This window comes from Nerophis ophidion, linkage group LG10 (genome assembly GCF_033978795.1).
Source record: "Nerophis ophidion isolate RoL-2023_Sa linkage group LG10, RoL_Noph_v1.0, whole genome shotgun sequence".
NCBI classification, from domain to species: domain Eukaryota; kingdom Metazoa; phylum Chordata; class Actinopteri; order Syngnathiformes; family Syngnathidae; genus Nerophis; species Nerophis ophidion.
Window position 1 is genome coordinate 60,049,072 of NC_084620.1, and position 25,506 is coordinate 60,074,577.

Here is a 25,506-nt window from a genome sequence, read left to right on the forward strand (position 1 = left end):
AGAGAATGCCAAGAGTGTGCAAAGCAGTAATCAGAGCAAAGGGTGGCTATTTTGAAGGCTCTAGAATATAAAACATGTTTTCAGTTATTTCACCTTTTTTTTATGTTACGTACATAACTCCACATGTGTTCATTCATAGTTTGATGCCTTCAGTGACAATCTACAATGTAAATAGTCATGAAAATAATGCAAACCCAGTACTGTACTGTATATATGTATGTATATATATATATTTTTTATGTTTTGTTTTTGTTTTGTTGTTGTTGTATTTTTTTTTTTGTTGAACATTTCGAATTGATTTAAAATTGAGATGATAGTATTGATCATGTCACAACGGCTTTTGAAGATTTTTTTTTAGTTTTTTTATTGCCCACTAAATGGGCAGCGAGCGAGTCAGATAAAGACTCCATTCACCAGTCCCTCTGTAGAAATACTCGGAAAATATGCTAAATATGTCTTTCAAATGTGCCTGACACAGATGTGTGCATTGTGAGTCGATGTTCAGTGAAGAACGAAGATGTTTTTTCGGGGGTCGAAATCTGGCTCGCAAAAACAGACTATCTGTTCAGTCTTGCCCCCCAATTCAGAAATTGTCGAGTCGTTTTTTGGACTGGCAACACAGGAACCTTCCTCGGATCTTACAGAATTGAAGACACACGTTATAGAGCCAGATGTTGATCAATTGGACACACTTCTTTTTCTGTGATTCACCTCATTTTTCTTCACAAATTTTGGCCTGTGTCCATCTTTATGGCTTTCTTCTCATACGCCGGGGTTTTAAAATCAAAGACAGATTTACTACTTCCTCTTTTTTTTTTAAAAAACAACAAAAAAACAACACGGACACTGTGGTCTGTTTGTGTGTATTAGTCCTTCAGTTTAGCAAGCTGAGTTAAAGGTATAAGTACAAACCCCGTTTCCACATGAGTTGGGAAATTGTGTTAGATGTAAATATAAACAGAATACAATGATTTGCAAATCCTTTTCAAGCCATATTCAGTTGAATATGCTACAAAGACAACATATTTGATGTTCAAACTCATAAACATTTTTTGTTTGTAAATAATCATTAACTTTAGAATTTGATGCCAGCAACACGTGACATAGAAGTTGGGAAAGGTGGCAATAAATACTGATAAAGTTGAGGAATGCTCATCAAACACTTATTTGGAACATCCCACAGGTGTGCAGGCTAATTGGGAACAGGTGGGTGCCGTGATTGGCTATAAAAACAGCTTCCCAAAAAATGCTCAGTCTTTCACAAGAAAGGATGGGGCGAGGTACACCCCTTTGTCCACAACTGCGTGAGCAAATAGTCAAACAGTTTAAGAACAACCTTTCTCAAAGTGCAATTGCAAGAAATTTAGGGATTTCAACATCTACGCTCCATAATATCATCAAAAGGTTCAGAGAATCTGGAGAAATCACTCCACGTAAGCGGCATGGCCGGAAACCAACACTGAATGACAGTGACCTTCCATCCCTCAGACGGCACCGTATCAAAAACCGACATCAATCTCTAAAGAATATCACCACATGGGCTCAGGAACACTTCAGAAAACCACTGTCACTAAATACAGTTTGTCGCTACATCTGTAAGTGCAAGTTAAAGCTCTACTCTGCAAAGCGAAAGCCATTTATCAACAACATCCAGAAGCGCCGCCGGCTTCCCTGGGCCTGAAATCATCTAAGATGGACTGATGCAAAGTGGAAAAGTGTTCTGTGTTCTGACAAGTCCACATTTCAAATTTTTTGGGGAAATATTCGACATCGTGTCATCCGGACCAAAGAGGAAGCAAACCATCCAGACTGTTATCGACGCAAAGTTCAAAAGCCAGCATCTGTGATGGTATGGGGGTGCATTAGTGCCCAAGGCATGGGTAACTTACACATCTGTGAAGGCACCATTAATGCTGAAAGGTACATACAGGTTTTGGAGCAACATATGCTGGCATCTTAGCGCCGTCTTTTTCATGGACGCTCCTGCTTATTTCAGCAAGACAATGCCAAGCCAAATTCAGCACGTGTTACAACAGCGTGGCTTCTTAAAAAAAGAGTGTGGGTACTTTCCTGGCCCGCCTGCAGTCCAGACATGTCTCCCATGGAAAATGTGTGGCGCATTATGAGACGTAAAATATTACTGTTGAACGTCTGAAGCTCTACATAAAAACAAGAATGGGAAAGAATTCCATTTTCAAAGCTTCAACAATTAGTTTCCTCAGTTCCCAAACGTTTGAGTGTTGCTTAAAGAAAAGGTGATGTAACACAGTGGTGAACATGCCCTTTCCCAACTACTTTGTCACGTGTTGGAGCCATGAAATTCTAAAATCAATGATTATTTGTTATTATATGTTTATGAGTTTGAACATCAAATATGTTGTCTTTGTAGCATATTCAACTGAATATGGGTTGAAAAGGATTTGCAAATCATTGTATTCTGTTTATATTTACATCTAACACAATTTCCCAAGTCATATGGAAACAGGGTTTGTATACACACACAAGGTGTGGTGACATTACCCTCTGCGTTTGACCCGTCTCCTTGATGAGGGGAGTAGTGAGCAGCAGCAGTGGCCATGCTAGGCAATCATTTTGGTGCTTTAATGATAAACCGTTAGGTCGGACATTCTCACCTTTGTTGCTGCAGTCCAGCAGAGGTTTGGGGAAGATGTAGGTGTGGCACATGGATGTCACCACCGGCTTGTTGATGATTGGAGGCTTTGGTCGAGTCCCATCCGCCTCTTTACCACCTGCACATAACGAGTCCACGTTCAGCTTCTTCAGCTTCTGGCCCCTCAGCGAAAAAGGCTCGGCGCACTTGGCGTAATTGCCCAGGTTGCGGTTGGTTGGCACCTGCAGGGTCCTAATCAGGCTGTCAATCGGGCAGCGGCAGCTCCAGGGGTTGTCGTAGAGACGGAGGTAGGCGAGGCGGGGCATGGGCAGGAGGACCTCTTCCGAGGCCGTTTTCAAGCTGTTGTGCTGCAGGAGGAGCGTCCTGAGTTTGGTCAGACCGCTAAAGGCCTGCTCCTCCACCATGGAGATGTCGTTTTGCTGGAGGTCCAGGCTCTTTAGCTGGGTGAACTGGGAGAACATGTTGTTCCTCAGAACCTAAAGAAGGGCATTAGAAAATTATTATTCCTAAACCTGAGGCTCGGAGGAAATCCACAACCCGTTCAGTTGGCAATAATACAGTACTTTGAAAATAAACAATAGTGTATAGTAGGGGTGTAACGGTCCGTGTAGTCCTATTGAACCGTTTCGGTTTGTTCCGGAGGTGTACCGAATGAGTTTCCACACGGACATTTTAGGTAGGGTACCGCACGTTGTGTAAACAATGCACACCGAGGCACAACACACGGCATGCTAGCAGCGACCGGGCTACGATAAACTGACCATACCTCCTCTTTTCACCGGATATGTCCTCTTTTGCCGGGCTGTCCGGGTGGAGTTTCTTAAATGCCTCAAATGTCCGGTATTTTAAGTTCGGGTTGCGTGTATTTTCAATGTTAAGAAGGGGTTAAAAACAAAACAAATTGTGCACGCAGCAGCATTCCTAATGGAGGAGCAGAGACAGAGTATTTAATTTATATTTGCATGACTAAACTTGGATGCACACACTTTGGCCATTATTAGTCAGTCATTTCCAGGAGTTATCTCACCCTCCATATTACTAATGAGTTCAAATGTTGCGAAAATGTGTTGAAGAAAAAATAGAATACATTTTTGTCAACAAAGATGTGCGTCAGCCTTTGATAGTAGGCTAATATGGACACTTATATCATGTGTTGCCTTCATTATAACACTTATATCAGACTTTTAAAGTAATTTTGATAGTAGGCTAATATAGACACTTACATCACGTGTTGCCTTCACTTTAACATTTATATAAGACTTAAAAGTAATTTTGATAGTAGGCTAATATAGACACTTACATCATGTGTTGCCTTCATTATAACACTTTTATAAGACTTAAAAGTCATTTTGATGGTAGGCTAATATAGACACTTACATCATGTGTTGCCTTCATTATAACACTTATACAAGACTTTTAAAGTCATTTTGATAGTAGGCTAATATAGACACATCATGTGTTGCCTTCATTATAACACTTATATAAGACTTAAAAGTCATTTTGATAGTAGGCTAATATAGACACTTACATCATGTGGTGCCTTCATTATAACAGTTATATAAGACTTAAAGGTCATTTTGATAGTAGGCTAATAAAGACATTTACATCATGTGTTGCCTTCATTGTAACACTTTTATAAGACTTTTAAAGTCATTTTGATAGTACGCTAATATAGACATTTACATCACGTGTTGCCTTCATTATAACACTTATAAAAGACTTTTAAAGTCATTTTGATAGTAGGCTAATATAGACACTTACATCATGTGTTGCCTTCTTTATAACACTTATATAAGACTTTTAAAGTCATTTTGATAGTAGGCTAATATAGACACTTACATCACGTGTTGCATTAATTATAACACTTATACAAGACTTTTAAAGTCATTTTGATAGTAGGCTAATATAGACACTTCATGTGTTGCCTTCATTATAACACTTATATAAGACTTAAAAGTCATTTTGATAGTAGGCTAATATAGACACTTACATCATGTGTTGCCTTCATTATAACACTTATATAAGATTTAAAGGTCATTTTGATAGTAGGCTAATATAGACACTGACATCACGTGTTGCCTTCATTATAACACTTATATAAGACTTTTAAAGTCATTTTAATAGTAGGCTAATATAGACACTTACATCATGTGTTGCCTTCATTATAACACTTATATAAGACTTTTAAAGTCATTTTGATAGTAGGCTAATACAGACACTTACATCATGTGTTGCCTTCATTATAACACTTATATAAGACTTTTAAAGTCATTTTGATAGTAGGCTAATATAGACACTTACATCACGTGTTGCATTAATTATAACACTTATACAAGACTTTTAAAGTCATTTTGATAGTAGGCTAATATAGACACATCATGTGTTGCCTTCATTATAACACTTATATAAGACTTAAAGGTCATTTTGATAGTAGGCTAATATAGACACATCATGTGGTGCCTTCATTATAACACTTATATAAGACTTAAAGGTCATTTTGATAGTAGGCTAATATAGACACTGACATCACGTGTTGCCTTCATTATAACACTTATATAAGACTTTTAAAGTCATTTTAATAGTAGGCTAATATAGACACTTACATCATGTGTTGCCTTCATTATAACACTTATATAAGACTTTTAAAGTCATTTTGATAGTAGGCTAATATAGACACTTACATCATGTGTTGCCTTCATTATAACACTTATATAAGACTTTTAAAGTCATTGTGATAGTACGCTAATATAGACACTTACATCACGTGTTGCCTTCATTATAACACTTATATAAGACTTTTAAAGTCATTTTGATAGTAGGCTAATATAGACACTTATATCACGTGTTGCCTTCATTATAACACTTATATAAGACTTTTAAAGTCATTTTGATAGTAGGCTAATATAGACACTTACATCATGTGTTGCCTTCATTATAACACTAATATAAGACTTTTAAAGTCATTTTGATAGTAGGCTAATATAGACACTTACATCATGTGTTGCCTTCAATATAACACTTATATAAGGCTTTACATATTTTGCGGCTCCAGATAGATTTTGTTGTTGTTGTGTTTTTGGTCCAATATGGCTCCTTTATCATTTTGGGTTGCCAACCCCTGCCCTAAGGGTTACAATTTCCAGTATATTGTATTGGTTTTGAAAATGAAAATATAAAAATGGCCCCTGCATGCTTTTATTTTTTGAGTGTGCAACCCTCAGCGGGAAAGAGTTTTTACACCCCTGATTTAAATTGCAAGGCAAGGCTGTTCTAGGCTGCAGTTCCGGATCTTCCTTTGATCCCAGCCCCCTGTGATGCTGCGCAGATGTTCATGATATCAACAATGCGGCTGAATTTTGGGTCCTATCGAGAGGTCGGGATCACTTACAGCCCGGAAATGAGTCCGGAAATCTACATTCGTGACATGAAAGTGCAACGGACAAGCTGTGTCTTGTGTCTGGACCGGAGCAGGTGCTACGTCTCCGGTATCTGGCGAAGAACTGCTTGTACTTGCCTGGATTTTATTCCTGGCCAGCAGCAGGTGGTTGATGTCTTTGGGCCAGTCTTGCATCACGGTGGTCAACTGTCTGTCCTGGCAGTCCAGGTACTTGTCCCCTGCCTCCATGTACTCCTTACACTCTTGCGTTTGACGCCTCACGACGCCGGCCCTGCCCTTACCCCGCGTACGGCCCCACTCGGGCTTTCCCCGGCGAGGCTCGCCGAACCGGAGGAGAAGAAGGAGGCACAGGGCGGCGAGGAGACGCATGTTGGATGGCGGTCAGGTCGGAAAGGGAATGGGGGATATTGTTGTCACAGCTGGAAAAGAAGAAGCAAAAAGTCAATGAAACTAAAGGTTATACTCTAAAGCAGGGGTCAGCAACCTTTTTGAAAGCAAGAGCTACTTCTTGGGTACTGATTAATGCAAAGTGCTACCAGTTTGATACACACTTAAATAAATTGCCAGAAATAGCCAATTTGCTCAATGTACCTTTTAATATATATATATATATAAATGGGTATTTCTGTCTGTCATTCCGTCATACATTTTTTTTCCTTTTACGGAAGGTTTTTTTGTAGAGAATAAATGATGAAAAAAACACTTCATTGAACGGTTTAAAAGAGGAGAAAACACGAAAAAAATGAAAATTAAATTGCGAAACATAGTTTATCTGCAATTTCGACTCTTTAAAATTCAAAATTCAACCCTAAAAAAGAAGAGAAAAACTAGCTAATTCGAATCTTTTTGAAAAAATACAAAAATAATTTATGGAACATTATTAGCGAAGCGAAGCGAATTATATTTATATAGCGCTTTTCTCTAGTGACTCAAAGCGCTTTACATAGTGAAACCCAATATCTAAGTTACATTTTAACCAGTGTGGGTGGCACTGGGAGCAGGTGGGTAAAGTGTCTTGCCCAAGGACACAACGGCAGTGACTAGGAAGCGGGAATCGAACCTGCAACCCTCAAGTTGCTGGCACGGCCACTCTACCAATCGAGCACAATATTAGTATTTTTTCCTGATTAAGATTAATTTTAGAATTTTGATAGGTTAAAATACAATCTGCACTTTGTTAGAATATATAACAAATTGGACCAAGCTATATTTCCAACAAAGACAAATCATTATTTCTTCTAGGTTTTCCAGAACAACATTTTTAAAAGAAATTCAAAAGACTTTGAAATAAGATTTGAATTTTATTCTAAAGATTTTCTAGATTTTCCAGATTTTTTTTTTAAATTTTAGTCATAATAAGTTTGAAGAAATATTTCACAAATATTATTTGTCAAAAAAACAGAAGCTAAAATGAAGAATTAAATTAAAAACATTTTATTATTCTTTACAATAAAAATATATATATTTGAAGATTGATTTAAACTGTCAGGAAAGAAGAGGAAGTAATTTAAAAGGTAAAAAGGTATATGTTTAAAAATCCTAAAATAATTTTTAATTATGTATTTTTTTTTAATTGTCTTTCTGAAAGTTATAAGAAGCAAAGTAGAAAAATAAATGAATTTATTTAAACAAGTGAAGACCAAGTCTTTAAAACATTTTCAAGGATTTTCAAATTCTATTTGAGTTTTGTCTCTCTTAGAATTAAAAATGTCGAGCAAAGCGAGACCAGTTTGCTAGTAAATAAATACAATTTAAAAGATAGAGGCAGCTCACTGGTAAGTGCTGCTATTTGAGCTATTTTTAGAACAGGCCAGCGGGCGACTCATCCGGTCCTTGTGGGCGACCTGGTGCCCACGGGCCCCGCGTTGGTGACCCCTGCTCTCAAGGCACCTTAGGCAATCAGAGGTGTACATTCGTAACGGAAAAACTGTGTAAAACGTAACTAAACTTGTAAAGGAGGCAATATGTCGACGTTGAATGCTTTTATTTATGGTCCGATGACCATGGATGAAGTACTGGCTGTCCAGAGTCGAGACCCAGGATGGACCGCTCGTCGGTACCCAGGATGGACCGCTTGCCTGTGTATCGGTTGGGGACATCTCTACGCTGCTGATCCGCCTCCGCTTGAGATGGTTTCCTGTGGACGGGACTCTCGCTGCTGTCTTGGATCCGCTTTGAACTGAACTCTCGCGGCTGTGCTGGAGCCACTATGGATTGAACTTTCACAGTATCATGTTAGACCCGCTCGACATCCATTGCTTTCGGTCCCCTAGAGGGGGGGGGTTGCCCACATCTGAGGTCCTCTCCAAGGTTTCTCATAGTCAGCATTGTCACTGGCGTCCCACTGGATGTGAATTCTCCCTGCCCACTGGGTGTGAGTTTTCCTTGCCCTTTTTGTGGGTTCTTCCGAGGATGTTGTAGTCGTAATGATTTGTGCAGTCCTTTGAGACATTTGTGATTTGGGGCTATATAAATAAACATTGATTGATTGATTGATTATTTACATTATTATTATATGTAACTGAGCATTTCATGGAAGCTGCTTTTATACCCAATAATGTTCCCAAATAGCCTGTTCACTTGTGGGATGTTCCAAATAAGTACTTGATGAGCATTCCTTAAATTTCTCAGTCTTTTTTGCCTCTTGTGCCAGCTTTTTTGAAACATGTTGCAGGCTGCAAATTCCAAATGAGCTAATAATTGCAAATATTTACAAAGTTTTTCAGTTCGAACGTTAAGTATCTTGTCTTTGAAGTCTATTCAATTGAATATAGGTAGAAAAAGATTTGCAAGTCATTGTATTCTGTTTTTATTTACGATATACACAACGTGCCAAATTCACCGGTTTTGGGTTTTGGCTCAGTGGCCCAGTGGTTATAGCAGACCTGGGCAAATTAGTGAATTATATTTATATAGCGCTTTTCTCTAGTGACTCAAAGCGCTTTACATAGTGAAACCCAATATCGAAGTTACATTTAAACCAGTGTGGGTGGCACTGGGAGCAGGTGGGTAAAGTGCCTTGCCCAAGGACACAATGGCAGTGACTAGGATGGCGGAAGCGGGAATCGAACCTGCAACCCTCTAGTTGCTGGCACGGCCACTGAGCTATGCTGCCCCACAATTAATGCCTGGAGGCCACATGCGACCCGTTAAGCCAGTGGTTCTCAACCTTTTTTCAGTGATGTACCCCCTGTGAATCTTTTTGTTAATTCAAGTACCCCCTAATCAGAGCAAAGCATTTTTGGTTGGAAAAAAAGAGATAAAGAAGTAAAATACAGCACTATGTCATCAGTTTCTGATTTATTAAATTGCATAACAGTGCAAAATATTGCTCATTTGTAGTGGTCTTTCTTGAACTATTTGGAAAAAAAGAAACTTGTTGAAAAATAACCAAGTGATTCAATTATAAATGCAGATTTCTCCACATAGAAGTAATCATCAACTTAAAGAGCCCTCATTGGGGATTGTAATAGAGATCCATCTGGATTCATCAACTTCCTTCTAAACATTTCTTCACAAAAAAAGAATATTTCAAACATAAACAATATTTATGGAACATATCCACAAAAAAATCTAGCTGTCAACACTGAATATTGCATTGTTGCATTTCTTTTCACAGTTTATGAACTTACATTCATATTTTGTTGAAGTATTATTCAATGAATATATTTATAAAGGATTTTTGAATAGCTGCGATGAAGTGGCGACTTGTCCAGGGTGTACTCCGCCTTCCGCCTGATTTTAGTTGAGATAGGCACCAGCGCCCCCCAATACCCCGAAGGGAATAAGCGGTAAAAAATGGATGGATGGATTTTTGAATTGTTGCTGTCAGGCTTGCCACTAACAGTTTTTGTGTTTTGGTTTTTCCTCTTGTGTGTTTAGTATTTCCTGTTTTCAGTTCCTGTCAGCGCTCTTATTTTGTCTGTTTCCTGTTTTTTTCCCCTGTGCGCTACTTTCCCCTCAGCTGCGGCTGATTGGCACCTGGCCACACCTGGTGTCAATCAGCCCGCTTCTATTTGAGTCTGTTTTTAATAATAATAATAATAATGGATTAGATTTATATCACGCTTTTCTATTGTTATATACTCAAAGCGCTCACAGAGAAGTGGGAACCCATCATTCATTCACACCTGGTGGTGGTAAGCTACATCTGTAGCCACAGCTGCCCTGGGGTAGACTGACGGAAGCGTGGCTGCCAGTTTGCGCCTACGGCCCCTCCGACCACCACCAATCATTCATTCATCATTCATTCACCGGTGTGAGCGGCACCGGGGGCAAAGGGTGAAGTGTCCTGCCCAAGGACACAACGGCAGCGACTTTGATGTCCATAGGTGGGAAGCGGACCTGCAACCCTCAGGTTACTGGCACGGCCGCTCTACCCACTACGCCATACCGCCCCCCTTTTTGTCCTCCAGTCAGTGCTGGATTATTGTCATGCCGATGTGGTTGCTAGCTGTCGTGTTGTGTCGTATCTTGTCTTGTCTATGCAGCATTGCAGTAAGCCATGTTTGATTGCGGTTTTTAGCTTACTGCCTTTTGTTCCGTATTTCCAAATTTGTTTTTATACTACATGTACGACTTCTGTTTCCTGGTCGATTCTTGCTAACTTCCATGCTAGGTTCCTTTTTTTTTCCTAGCTCCCATGCTTGCTCTCTTAGTTTGTTATCCGCCTCGTGCGCGCTTTGTGTTTGTACCCTTTTGTTTGTTCTTGTTCTCATATTTAAAGTAAATCATGTTTTCCTGTAAAATGCCTCCCTCCTTCTCTGCATCTTGGGGTTTGTCACCAAATAACTCTGACAGTTGCTATTTTTAAAATGTTTTAAAAAAAATCTCACGTACCCCTTAGCATACCTTCAAGTACCCCGAGGGGTACACGTACCCCCATTTGAGAACCACTGCGTTAAGCTTTTAAATTTGGCCTGCCGGACGTTCCCAAATAACATTTTTAGATATTTGATGTTCAAACTCATAAACTTTATTTTTTTTTTGTTGCAAATAATAATTATCTTAGAATTTCATGGCTGCAACATGTGCCAAAGTAGTTGGGAAAGGGCATGTTCACCACTGTGTTACATCACCTTTTCTCTTAAAAACACTCAACTCTTTTCTCTCGGGCGGCATAGCTCGGTTGGTAGAGCGGCCGTGCTAGCAACTTGAGGGTTGCAGGTTCGATTCCCGCTTCCGCCATCCTAGACACTGCCGTTGTGTCATTGAGCAAGACACTTTACCCACCTGCTCCCAGTGCAACCCACACTGCTTTAAATGTAACTTCGATATTTGGGTTTCACTATGTAAAGCGCTTTGAGTCACTAGAGAAAATCGCTATATAAATATCATTCACTTCACTTCATCTTTAAGATGGAAAGTATAGCTGCCATTATGATGTGCAATGATTTTTTTAAATGACCATAAGTCTTGAACTATACAATGTATTTTAATGGTTGGAATCTGCGCTTTTGCATGATATTTTAGTGACTAGTGTCCTGATACCAATATTATTTTGATACTTTTCGGTACTTTTTGATACTTTTCTAAATAAAGGGGACCGGAAAAAATTGCATTATTGGCTTTATTTTAACAAAAATTCTTAAAGTGTGGCGGACCGGTACTTTTCAGAGGCGGTATGGTACCGAATATGATTCATTAGTATCGCGGTTCTATACTAACACCCGTATACCGTACAACTTTACTGGTTACTATGGTGATCTACGTCACAGCAGGTCAGACGTGGCACCGAGCATTGTGGGTGGGGAGCATTCCCAGAGCGGCCAGCCTGAAATGCGAGTGTCAGGGACGGATGCTGAAGGAGATTTTTACCACAAAGTTCTAAATCTTAGTGATGTATCAGATATATCAGATTGTAGATGTTTTTTTGTTTTTTTACCCTTCACGTTCACATTTCGCTGTTTGTTGCATTTGGCTTGATTGTAAAGTAGGTCGATGGAGAGGGGGTGTGACGTTCATATGTTCTCAATATTCAGGGTTTTATCGTTCGTAGAAAATCATTACAATTCAATTCCGTTTTTAAGACGGTCTGTCATAGTAGAAGCATTTAAGTCTCACCTTTTAAAACTCATCTGTATACTCTAGCCTTTAAATAGACCTCCTTTTTAGACCAGTTGATCTGCCGCTTCTTTTCTTTTCCACCTATGTCCCCCCCTCCCTTGTGGAGGGGGTCCAGTCCGATGACCATGGATGAAGTACTGGCTGTCCAGAGTCGAGACCCAGGATGGACCGCTCGCCTGTGTATCGGTTGGGGACATCTCTACGCTGCTGATCCGCCTCCGCTTGGGATGGTTTCCTGTGGACGGGACTCTCGCTGCTGTCTTGGATCCGCTTTGAACTGAACTCTCGCGGCTGTGTTGGAGCCACTATGGATTGAACTTTCACAGCATCATGTTAGACCCGCTCGACAGCCATTGCTTTCGGTCCCCTAGAGGGTGGGGTTGCCCACATCTGAGGTCCTCTCCAAGGTTTTTCCATTGTCACTGGCGTCCCACTGGATGTGAATTCTCCCTGCCCACTGGGTGTGAGTTTTCCTTGCCCTTTTGTGGGTTCTTCCGAGGATGTCGTAGTCGTAATGATTTGTGCAGTCCTTTGAGACATTTGTGATTTGGGGCTATATAAATAAACTTAGATTGATTGATTGATAACATTTTTAGAACTCAATCAGACTTTATCATGAGGTTTGTTATGATCCGCTGCCCGGATCATATTCTGATTGGATTTTTGAGTCATTGGTGTTTTCTGTTGGTTTTGGACTCCTTCAGTTCCTGTTTGTGCACCTCTGAGTTGGTTACCATAGTTACTTATTATTTTCACCTGCCGCTTGTTCCGGACGCACACCTGTGCTTTGTAATCACTGACATTATTTAAGCCTGCCTTCTCCAGTCAGTCAGTCTGGCTTCCTAATTTGCAATACGCAACAGATGACGACTTTTGTACCTGCTAATTTCCCTGCTAGGCTCTTTTACTTGCTAGCTCCCATGCTAGCCCCTTTTTTTTTTGCCTTCTGTGGTTTGAGCATGTTTTTCTTTAAGGTCTAATTAATTTTTAAATAAATCATTTATTCCTACCTTCACGCTGTGTCCGAAGCCCGTCTGCATTCCTGGGAGAACAAACTCCGCACCACAATGCAACCCGGTCGTTACAAGGTATTAGTTTTCCTAAAAATAGTTATACCGGCCCCCCAGACACATTTTGTTCTCTAAATTAGGCCCCCCGAGTCCAAGTAATTGCCCAGGCCTGTGTTAGAGTGTTCGACCTGAGATCAGTAGGTCGTGAGTTCAAACCCCGGCCGGGTCATACCAAAGACTATAAAAATGGGACCCATTACCTCCCTGCTTGGCACTCAGTATCAAGGGTTGGAATTGGGGGTTAAATCACCAAAAATGATTCCCGGGCGCGGCCACTGCTGCTGCTCACTGCTCCCCTCACCTCCCAGGGGGTGATCAAGGGTGATGGGTCAAATGCAGAGAATAATTTTGCCACAATCATGGGTATTTTAAGTTTTTTTTTACTTTTGTATATTGGCTATATTGTTACTCACGCCACTAGCTCAATATACTTCAGTGTTTGAAATCAATTAAAATATAATAATAAATATGTAATCATGAATAATATAATAAATAATATCCAATAAAAAGTAATAATTAATAAAAAAACTTTATTCGTTATGCCATGTTATTATTTGAACTGCATAACTTTTTAAATTGTAGCAGAAACATGTGTACAAAGTATCGGCATTGGATCGGTATCGCCGATACAAGCCTGACTTTTACCCGGCATCGAATCGTAAAGAAAATCAGGGGTATCGCACATCACTATTTTGCCGAGCTTTTTATTTTATTACTGGACTGTTAACATTCCTAACATGCTACACCAGGACTGTATTTGCGACCAACCACCACCATGAGAAGGCCTCCTTCAACTCGGAAGTCGAAAGTCTTTTATGTGCTTTGCTTTTAGCTTACTTTGACAGTGGAATTGTTGATAATTTAGGCAAATATAAAAGACCCTTTGACCTAACCCTGTCCGGGTCTTGTCTCCTACCCACTTAAACCCTTTGTTAGTAATATGGGCTTTGTAGCCTGGGAAAAACTGCAGGGATCAGATCCGTTAGTGATCTGTCCATTAAAAGAACATTTGCGTCCTTCGACCAGTTTGCCCACAAATTTGCCATTCATATTTGCAATTCAGGACCTTTACCCTGGCTTTCCTGATAGTCCACCTGCAACTCTTACAGAACTTCAAAAACCCATATTCCAAAGGCAATAACTCCAAACTATACGCAGCCATTAGTTCATGTCGCTCCGTGACTGGAGATTCGCGTGGAATGTTGTCTTTGACACTCAACATAGAGATAGATGAAGAAACCTAGGGGTTGGTTTTGAAACAGGTCCACTCCTCTTCAACCTGTGCTAGACACAAGGTCATACAGTACAATGCAAGGTGGTACACACAGTCTACCGGTTAAAAAGCAAACTGGCTGGCATTTTCCCTGGACTGGATCCAGAGGTGTCATCAAGGAATAGCTAATCTTACCCACATGTTTTGGACCTGCTCTGTCCCAGTTTTGTGCTTCTTTCAATTAAAGCGGTTTCCTCAATTCATGTCAGTCCCTCTACGTCATTCAGCGTGTTACCTTCAAACATTTCATTGCCGAGCCTCTGGCTATTCTCAACTTGCTTGCAAGGAGGGCTGTCCTACACTGGGAGAATCGTTGGATCACTTGGATACTGGATGCTCTGTCCTACATTAGAAGAATCGTTGGATCACTTTGATACTAGAGGCTCTGTCCTACACTGGGAGAATCTTTGGATCACTTGGATACTATATGCTCTGTACTACACTGGGAGAATCGTTGGATCACTTGGATACTGAATGCTCTGTCCTACACTGGAAAAATCGTTGGATCACTTGGATACTAGATGCTCTCCTACACTGGGAGAATCGTTTGATCACTTGGATACTAGATGCTCTGTCCTACACTGGGAGAATTTTGGATCACTTGGATACTGGATTCTCGGTCCTACACTGGGAGAATCGTTGGCTCACTTGGATACTAGAGGCTCTGTCCTATACTAGGAGAATCGTTGGATCACTTGGATACTGGATGCTCTGTACTACACTGGGAGAATTGTTGGATCACTTGGACACTGGATGCTCTGTTCTACACTGGAAAAATCGTTGGATCACTTGGATACTAAATGCTCTCCTACACTGGAAAAATCGTTGGATCACTTGGATACTAAATGCTCTCCTACACTGGAAAAATCGTTGGATCACTTGGATACTAGATGCTCTCCTACACTGGGAGAATCGTTGGATCACTTGGATATTAGAGGCTCTGTCCTATACTAGGAGAATCGTTGGATCACTTGGATACTGGATGCTCTGTACTACACTGGGAGAATTGTTGGATCACTTGGACACTGGATGCCCTGTCCTATACTAGGAGAATCGTTGGATCTCTTGGATACTGGATGCTCTGTTCTACACTGGAAGAATCGTTGGATCACTTGGATACTGGATGCTCTGTTTTACACTGGAAGAATCGTTGGATCACTTGGATACTAGATGCTCTGTCCTACACTGGGAGAATCGTTGGATCACTTGGATATTAGAGGCTCTGTCCTATACTAGAGGAATCGTTGGATCACTTGGATACTGGATGCTCTGTACTACACTGGGAGAATCGTTGGATCACTTGGATACTGAATGCTCTGCCCTACACTGGAAAAATCGTTGGATCACTTGGATACTAGATGCTCTCCTACACTGGGAGAATCGTTGGATCACTTGGATACTAGATGCTCTGTCCTACACTGGGAGAATCGTTGGATCACTTGGATACTGGATTCTCGGTCCTACACTGGGAGAATCGTTGGCTCACTTGGATACTAGAGGCTCTGTCCTATACTAGGAGAATTGTTGGATCACTTGGATACTGGATGCTCTGTTCTACACTGGGAGAATCGTTGGATCACTTGGATACTGGATGCTCTGTTCTACACTGGAAGAATCGTTGGATCACTTGGATACTAGTTGCTCTGTCCTACTCTGGGAGAATCGTTGGATCACTTGGATATTAGAGGCTCTGTCCTATACTAGGAGAATCGTTGGATCACTTGGATACTGGATGCTCTGTACTACACTGGGAGAATCGTTGGATCACTTGGATACTGAATGCTCTGTCCTACACTGGAAAAATCGTTGGATCACTTGGATACTAGATGCTCTCCTACACTGGGAGAATCGTTGGATCACTTGGATACTAGATGCTCTGTCCTACACTGGGAGAATCGTTGGATCACTTGGATACTGGATTCTCGGTCCTACACTGGGAGAATCGTTGGCTCACTTGGATACTAGAGGCTCTGTCCTATACTAGGAGAATCGTTGGATCACTTGGATACTGGATGCTCTGTACTACACTGGGAGAAATGTTGGATCACTTGGACACTGGATGCTCTGTCCTATACTAGGAGAATCGTTGGATCACTTGGATACTAGATGCTCTCCTACACTGGGAGAATCGTTGGATCACTTGGATACTAGATGCTCTGTCCTACACTGGGAGAATCGTTGGATCACTTGGATATTAGAGGCTCTGTCCTATACTAGGAGAATCGTTGGATCACTTGGATACTGGATGCTCTGTACTACACTGGGAGAATTGTTGGATCACTTGGACACTGGATGCCCTGTCCTATACTAGGAGAATCGTTGGATCTATTGGATACTGGATGCTCTGTTCTACACTGGAAGAATCGTTGGATCACTTGGATACTGGATGCTCTGTTTTACACTGGAAGAATCGTTGGATCACTTGGATACTAGATGCTCTGTCCTACACTGGGAGAATCGTTGGATCACTTGGATATTAGAGGCTTTGTCCTATACTAGAGGAATCGTTGGATCACTTGGATACTGGATGCTCTGTACTACACTGGGAGAATCGTTGGATCACTTGGATACTGAATGCTCTGTCCTACACTGGAAAAATCGTTGGATCACTTGGATACTAGATGCTCTCCTACACTGGGAGAATCGTTGGATCACTTGGATACTAGATGCTCTGTCCTACACTGGGAGAATCGTTGGATCACTTGGATACTGGATTCTCGGTCTTACACTGGGAGAATCGTTGGCTCACTTGGATACTAGAGGCTCTGTCCTATACTAGGAGAATTGTTGGATCACTTGGATACTGGATGCTCTGTTCTACACTGGGAGAATCGTTGGATCACTTGGATACTGGATGCTCTGTTCTACACTGGAAGAATCGTTGGATCACTTGGATACTAGTTGCTCTGTCCTACACTGGGAGAATCGTTGGATCACTTGGATATTAGAGGCTCTGTCCTATACTAGGAGAATCGTTGGATCACTTGGATACTGGATGCTCTGTACTACACTGGGAGAATCGTTGGATCACTTGGATACTGAATGCTCTGTCCTACACTGGAAAAATCGTTGGATCACTTGGATACTAGATGCTCTCCTACACTGGGAGAATCGTTGGATCACTTGGATACTAGATGCTCTCCTACACTGGGAGAATCGTTGGATCACTTGGATACTAGATGCTCTGTCCTACACTGGGAGAATCGTTGGATCACTTGGATACTGGATTCTCGGTCCTACACTGGGAGAATCGTTGGCTCACTTGGATACTAGAGGCTCTGTCCTATACTAGGAGAATCGTTGGATCACTTGGATACTGGATGCTCTGTACTACACTGGGAGAAATGCTGGATCACTTGGACACTGGATGCTCTGTCCTATACTAGGAGAATCGTTGGATCACTTGGATACTAGATGCTCTCCTACACTGGGAGAATCGTTGGATCACTTGGATACTAGATGCTCTGTCCTACACTGGGAGAATCGTTGGATCACTTGGATATTAGAGGCTCTGTCCTATACTAGGAGAATCGTTGGATCACTTGGATACTGGATGCTCTGTACTACACTGGGAGAATTGTTGGATCACTTGGACACTGGATGCCCTGTCCTATACTAGGAGAATCGTTGGATCTCTTGGATACTGGATGCTCTGTTCTACACTGGAAGAATCGTTGGATCACTTGGATACTGGATGCTCTGTTTTACACTGGAAGAATCGTTGGATAACTTGGATACTAGATGCTCTGTCCTACACTGGGAGAATCGTTGGATCACTTGGATATTAGAGGCTCTGTCCTATACTAGAGGAATCGTTGGATCACTTGGATACTGGATGCTCTGTACTACACTGGGAGAATCGTTGGATCACTTGGATACTGAATGCTCTGCCCTACACTGGAAAAATCGTTGGATCACTTGGATACTAGATGCTCTCCTACACTGGGAGAATCGTTGGATCACTTGGATACTAGATGCTCTGTCCTACACTGGGAGAATCGTTGGATCACTTGGATACTGGATTCTCGGTCCTACACTGGGAGAATCGTTGGCTCACTTGGATACTAGAGGCTCTGTCCTATACTAGGAGAATTGTTGGATCACTTGGATACTGGATGCTCTGTTCTACACTGGGAGAATCGTTGGATCACTTGGATACTGGATGCTCTGTTCTACACTGGAAGAATCGTTGGATCACTTGGATACTAGTTGCTCTGTCCTACACTGGGAGAATCGTTGGATCACTTGGATATTAGAGGCTCTGTCCTATACTAGGAGAATCGTTGGATCACTTGGATACTGGATGCTCTGTACTACACTGGGAGAATCGTTGGATCACTTGGATACTGAATGCTCTGTCCTACACTGGAAAAATCGTTGGATCACTTGGATACTAGATGCTCTCCTTCACTGGGAGAATCGTTGGATCACTTGGATACTAGATGCTCTGTCCTACACTGGGAGAATCGTTGGATCACTTGGATACTGGATTCTCGGTCCTACACTGGGAGAATCGTTGGCTCACTTGGATACTAGAGGCTCTGTCCTATACTAGGAGAATCGTTGGATCACTTGGATACTGGATGCTCTGTACTACACTGGGAGAAATGTTGGATCACTTGGACACTGGATGCTCTGTCCTATACTAGGAGAATCGTTGGATCACTTGGATACTAGATGCTCTCCTACACTGGAAAAATCGTTGGATCACTTGGATACTAGATGCTCTCCTACACTGGGAGAATCGTTGGATCACTTGGATACTAGATGCTCTGTCCTACACTGGGGGAATTGTTGGATCACTTGGATATTAGAGGCTCTGTCCTATACTAGGAGAATCGTTGGATCACTTGGATACTGGATGCTCTGTACTAGACTGGGAGAATTGTTGGATCACTTGGACACTGGATGCCCTGTCCTATACTAGGAGAATCGTTGGATCTCTTGGATAGTGGATGCTCTGTTCTACACTGGAAGAATCGTTGGATCACTTGGATACTGGATGCTCTGTTCTACACTGGAAGAATCGTTGGATCACTTGGATACTAGATGCTCTGTCCTACTCTGGGAGAATCGTTGGATCACTTGGATATTAGAGGCTCTGTCCTATACTAGGAGAATCGTTGGATCACTTGGATACTGGATGCTCTGTACTACACTGGGAGAATTGTTGGATCACTTGGACACTGGATGCTCTGTCCTATACTAGGAGAATCGTTGGATCTCTTGGATACTACATGCTCTGTCCTACACTGAGAGAATCGTTGGATCACATGGATACTGGATGCTCTGTTCTACACTGGAAGAATCGTTGGATCACTTGGATACTAGATGCTCTGTCCTACATGTGAGAATCCTTGGATCACTTGGATACTAGATGCTCTGTCTTAGATGAAGTTGGAAAATATAAGGCACTGCCTTCAGGGATCTCATCCCAAAAAATGCCACTCATTTGAGGAACATGTTGACTCTCTGGCCCCCCTTCAGTCAACCCAACAGTTCATTTGTCAAACATTACAGCTATCGAGTCATGATATCATCACTTTTGTAGTCTCCATTTTTTCCTTTTTTTTTTTTAATCTTAAATTTGACTTCTTTACAATACAGGCCAACAATGTGGACACACTTTCTCATTTCAATGTATTTTCTTTATTTTCATGACTATTTACATTGTAGATTGTCACAGAAGGTATCAAAACTATGAAACCTGTGAAGTGAAAACCCTTTCAGGTGAGTTCTTCTTGAAGCTCATGGAGAGAATGCCAAGAGTGTGCAAAGCAGTAATCAGAGCAAAGGGTGGCTATTTTGAGGGAACTAGAATATAAAACATGTTTTCAGTTACTTCACCTTTTTTTGTTAAGTACATAACTCCACATGTGTTCATTTGTAGTTTTGATGCTTTCAGTGATAATCTGCAATGTAAATAGTCATGAAAATAAGGAACACCCACTGAATGAAAAGGTGTGTCCAAGCCTTTGGTCTGTACTGAATATAGATATTTACTAATTGTTGCCATTGGTATTATCAAAATATATTTTTTTTCTCTTTGGTTTTGTGTTTTATAAGCCTTTACATTACTAACAAGTCTGTAGTTGTGAGGACCGTTTTTGGACCTAAGGGTAAAAAGTGTAACTTTTTTCAATGGTTAATTGATCAATGCATTTATATATATATAGATATTTACTAATTGTTGCCATTGGTATTATCAAAATATATTTTTTCTTCTCTTTGGTTTTGTGTTTTATAAGCCTTTACATTACTAACAAGTCTGTAGTTGTGAGGACTGTTTTTGGACCTACGGGAAAAAAGTGTAACTTTTTTAAGGTTAATTGATCAATGCATTTATATATATAGATATTTACTAATTGTTGCCATTGGTCTTATCAAAATATATTTTTTCTTCTCTTTGGTTGAGTGTTTTATAAGCCTTTACATTACTAACAAGTCTGTAGTTGTGAGGACCGTTTTTGGACCTGAGGGTAAAAAGTGTAACTTTTTTAAGGTTAATTGATCAATGCATTTATATATATATAGATATTTACTAATTGTTGCCATTGGTATTATCAAAATATATTTTTTCTTCTCTTTGGTTGAGTGTTTTATAAGCCTTTACATTACTAACAAGTCTGTAGTTGTGAGGGCCGTTTTTGGACCTAAGGGTAAAAAGTGTAACGTTTTTCAATGGTTAATTGGTCAATGCATTTATATATATAGATATTTACTAATTGTTGCCATTGGTATTATCAAAATATATTTTTTCTTCTCTTTGGTTTCGTTTTATAAGCCTTTACATTACTAACAAGTCTGTAGTTGTGAGGACCGTTTTTGGACCTACGGGTAAAAAGTGTAACTTTTTTTAAAGGTTAATTGATCAATGCATTTATATATAGAGATATTTACTACTTGTTGCCATTGGTCTTATCAAAATAAATTTGTTTTTCCCTTTGGTTTTGTGTTTTATAAGTCTTTACATTACTAACAAGTCTGTAGTTGTGAGGACCGTTTTTGGACCTGAGGGTAAAAAGTGTAACTTTTTTAAGGTTAATTGATCAATGCGTTATATATATAGATATTTACTGATTGTTGCCATTGGTCTTATCAAAATATGTTTTTTCTTCTCTTAGGTTTTGTGTTTTATAAGGCTTTACATTACTAACAAGTCTGTAGTTGTGAGGACCGTTTTTGGACCTGAGGGTAAAAAGTGTAACTTTTTTAAGGTTAATTGATCAATGCATTTATATATATAGATATTTACTAATTGTTGCCATTGGTATTATCAAAATATATGTTTTTTCTCTTTGGTTTTGTTTTATAAGCCTTTACATTACTAACAAGTCTGTAGTTGTGAGGACTGTTTTTGGACCTGAGGGTAAAAAGTGTAACTTTTTTTTAAAGGTTAATTGATCAATGCATTTATATATATAGATATTTACTAATTGTTGCCATAGGTCTTATCAAAATATATATTTTTTTCTCTTTGGTTTTGTGTTTTATAAGCCTTTACATTACTAACAAGTCTGTAGTTGTGAGGACCGTTTTTGGACCTAAGGGTAAAAAGTGCAACTTTTTTCAAAGGTTAATTGATCAATGCATTTATATATATATATATTTACAAGTTTTTGCCATTAGTCTTATCAAAATATATTTTTTCTTCCCTTTGGTTTTGTGTTTTATAAGCCTTAACATTACTAACAAGTCTGTAGTTGTGAGGACCATTTTTGGACCTAAGGGTAAAAAGTGTAACTTTTTTCAATGGTTAATTGGTCAATGCATTTATATATATAGATATTTACTAATTGTTGCCTTGGTATTATCAAAATATATTTTTTCTCCTCTTTGGTTTTGTTTTATAAGCCTTTACATTACACACAAGTCTGTAGTTGTGAGGACCGTTTTTGGACCTGAGGGTAAAAAGTGTAACTTTTTTTTAAAGGTTAATCTATCAATGCATTTAGCTTCTGTCATGATAGACTGATGCTGCTCTATGGTCAAATAGGTAAGTCCGGGTGTACAGTGAGTCAGTTCCAAGTGTACCAAAGCACAACTTTACAGTTGTACAGTGGAACAAGACCATCATCAGGATGATCCTTTGTGTGAATAATAGACAGAAGCAGCTGAGAATGTATGCTCGAAGGCATTTTCCATCCCACTGAGCCTTCCTAGATAGTCAATCACCTCGAAGTCGTCACTTGCAATGTCTGAGGTTCCGCCCTCACAAAACATGATCGCACTGTTAAGTCCGTGTACCGAAATGCAGATACGACAGCAGGTACTATCTGCTTATATTTCGCTCAAAAGATCATAAACACTCTTTCAATCCTAATTCCGTTTATAGTCGAGACATTTTTTTCCAAGCCGGATCGTTTTGCCTTCACAGCTGTCATAAATGCATTCCACAGCAAACCCAATGCGGTTCCCCGTCATGCCCACACCGGCTTGAATTAGCCATCGCAGACTAGAATTACCATCCCCTTCTGCGGTGTGTAAATATTTTGACCAGTTGGCTTAAAATATCATCGACACTTTTTTGGGACAGTAAAAAGGTCTCTTTGGAGCAATGGGACTTTGTATAAAACATATGGAACAGTCCTACTCATTCCGACGTTTTGTACACATTTCACAGTTTTACCAATCATTTAGACGATTTTTGGAGCCCCCTATTGGTTGTGGGCCAAATGCTTTGTAAGATAATTAAATTGGACTAACATCCGTTTCAAACTAGTTAGCTAGCTAACAACAATCTAAATGATAGATTTCCCTTTTCATGTTTTAATGCTAAAAATAGTTTTGATGGGTGTTCCGATATTGGAGTCTTGGGTATTGGCCGATATCGATATGTTCCCATTGGGTTGAGTTTTTTTCTTGCCCTGATGTGGGGTCTCTGTTGGGGATGTTGTTGTGGCTCGTGCAGCCCATTGAGACATTTGTGATTAAGGGCTATATAAGTAAACTTTGATCATATTTGCCAACATTGAGACCTCCGATTTCGGGAGATGCGGGGTGTGGGGCGTGGTTAAGAGGGGTGGAGTATATTTACTGCTATCCATCCATCCATTTCTACAGCTTATTTCCTTTGGGGTCGCAGGGGGCGCTGGTGCCTATCTCAGCTACAATCGGGCGGAAAGCGGGGTACACCCTGGACAAGTCGCCACGTCATAGCAGTATGTGTAGAAATCTTTATTTATGATTGAATCACTTGTTTATTTTTCAACAAGTTTTTAGTTATTTTATATCTTTTTTTTCCAAATAGTTCAAGAAAGACCACTACAAATGAGCAATATTTTGCACTGTTATACAATTTAATACATTAGAAACTGATGACATAGTGCTGTACTTTACTTCTTTATCTTTTTTTTTTTCAACCAAAAATGCTTTGCTGTGATTAGGAGGTACTTGAATTAAAAAAATGTTCACAGGGGGTACATCACTGAAAAAAGGTTGAGAACCACTGCTTTAAAAGCCGTAGATGTTATTGTCACATATGCATGCACAGTAGATGGCAGTATTGTCCTGTTTAAGAGTGTCACAACATTGCTGTTTACGGCAGACAAACTGCTTTACGGTAGACGAAAACGTGACTGCTGTTGTTGTGTGTTGTTGCCGCGCTGGGAGGACGTTGATGAAACTGCCTAACAATAAACCCACATAAGAAACCAAGAACTCGCCCTCGATCATTCTACAGTTATAACGTCATCGGGCAGGCACTCTGTTTATATTGTGGGGAAGCGGACGTGTAAACAGGCTGTCGACACGTCACTCGGGTCCGCAGGAGCTGGAGGGGGGGTGGCCTCCCACTCCGCCTGAATTTCGGGAGATTTTCGGGAGAAAATTTGTCCCGGGAGGTTTTCAGGAGAGGCGCTGAATTTCGGGAGTCTCCCGGAAAATCCGGGAGGGTTGGCAAGTATGACTTTAATTGATTGATTGATATCGATCCGATATGATATCAGAAGAATCATACATACTTTGATCTAGTGAAATCAGTCAAACAGACATCAATGGCAGGTATTATAAACACTATTATTTATATTGTTATTTATTATTAACCATCTGGAATGGACTTATGCTGTCTTTAAGTTCAAGTGGAGTGGCATTCCTAAATTGTTCAGTCGCCTAGTGGTCACAATAATTCGTAAAGTTGTTTGATTTTAATTTTTTATCTGTATTGTCAGCCACTCGGGCAAATCATTACGCAGTAACTTGAATGATGCGGACTCGTTTGTTACTGGATACGTTCTGATACACTTCTCCCTCGGAGACTTTGTTAATGTAAATAATGTGTAACTATAAATATTTGATAATTAATATAGCAATACTGCAATGTTGCTCAATTAAGGACACTGCTTACGTATATCGAGCTTGTGTGCTATTATGTGCTTCGCTATTGTGTAGCTGCTAGTTCCTAGTCGCCTATAGTCTACCATGTTTACCTTTTTTAAATGACTTCTAAAATATAAGAAAATACCAACTTTCCGCTTCCGTCAGTCTACCCCAGGGCAGCTGTGGTTACTGATGTAGCTTACCACCACCAGGTGTGAATGAATGTTGAGTCCCACTTTTCTGTGAGCGCTTTGAGTGTTTAGATGAGCGCGATATAAATCAAAGTTATTATTAACCTTGCGAGGACATTTAAATGTTAACCGGCCGTCCAGCTTGCAGAACTGCCTGTAACGGAGCTTGCATCGGATATTTGAGTTCGAAGCCGATACAATAATCTATTATTAATTATTATTATTAAGTATTAATTAGTGATACTTTATTTTTATTATTAATGTTGCAATACTTATTTTGCAGTTTTTACTTATATTATTATCGGATTAAGATTTATTTCCTCTTCTTTAAACTTGTACTTAATTGCTCTTGGTTACTTAACTACCGTATTTTTCTGACTATATGGCACACTTAAAATTGTTTAATTTTCTCAAAACGCTACAGTGCGCCTTATAATCCGGTGCGCCTAATGTTCAGAATAGTTTTGGTTGTGCTTACTGATCTTGAAGCAATTTTATTTGGTTCATAGTGAAATAATAAGTGTGACCGGTAGATGGCAGTCACACATAAGAGATACATG

General features: G+C 40.1%; 1 protein-coding gene across 1 annotated transcript in view; it reads right to left on the minus strand.

Annotated features, from left to right (window-relative positions):
• lrrc17 (leucine rich repeat containing 17) overlaps nt 1–25,506 on the minus strand; it is a 58,312-nt gene that overhangs the window by 24,063 nt on the left and 8,743 nt on the right. The window contains exons 2-3 of the mRNA XM_061914297.1: nt 6,147–6,448; nt 2,634–3,108 (exon numbers count right to left, since the gene is read on the minus strand). Coding sequence (XP_061770281.1) covers nt 2,634–3,108; nt 6,147–6,398 — 727 coding nt within the window. The 5' untranslated portion in view covers nt 6,399–6,448. The remainder of the gene's footprint in view (nt 1–2,633; nt 3,109–6,146; nt 6,449–25,506) is intronic.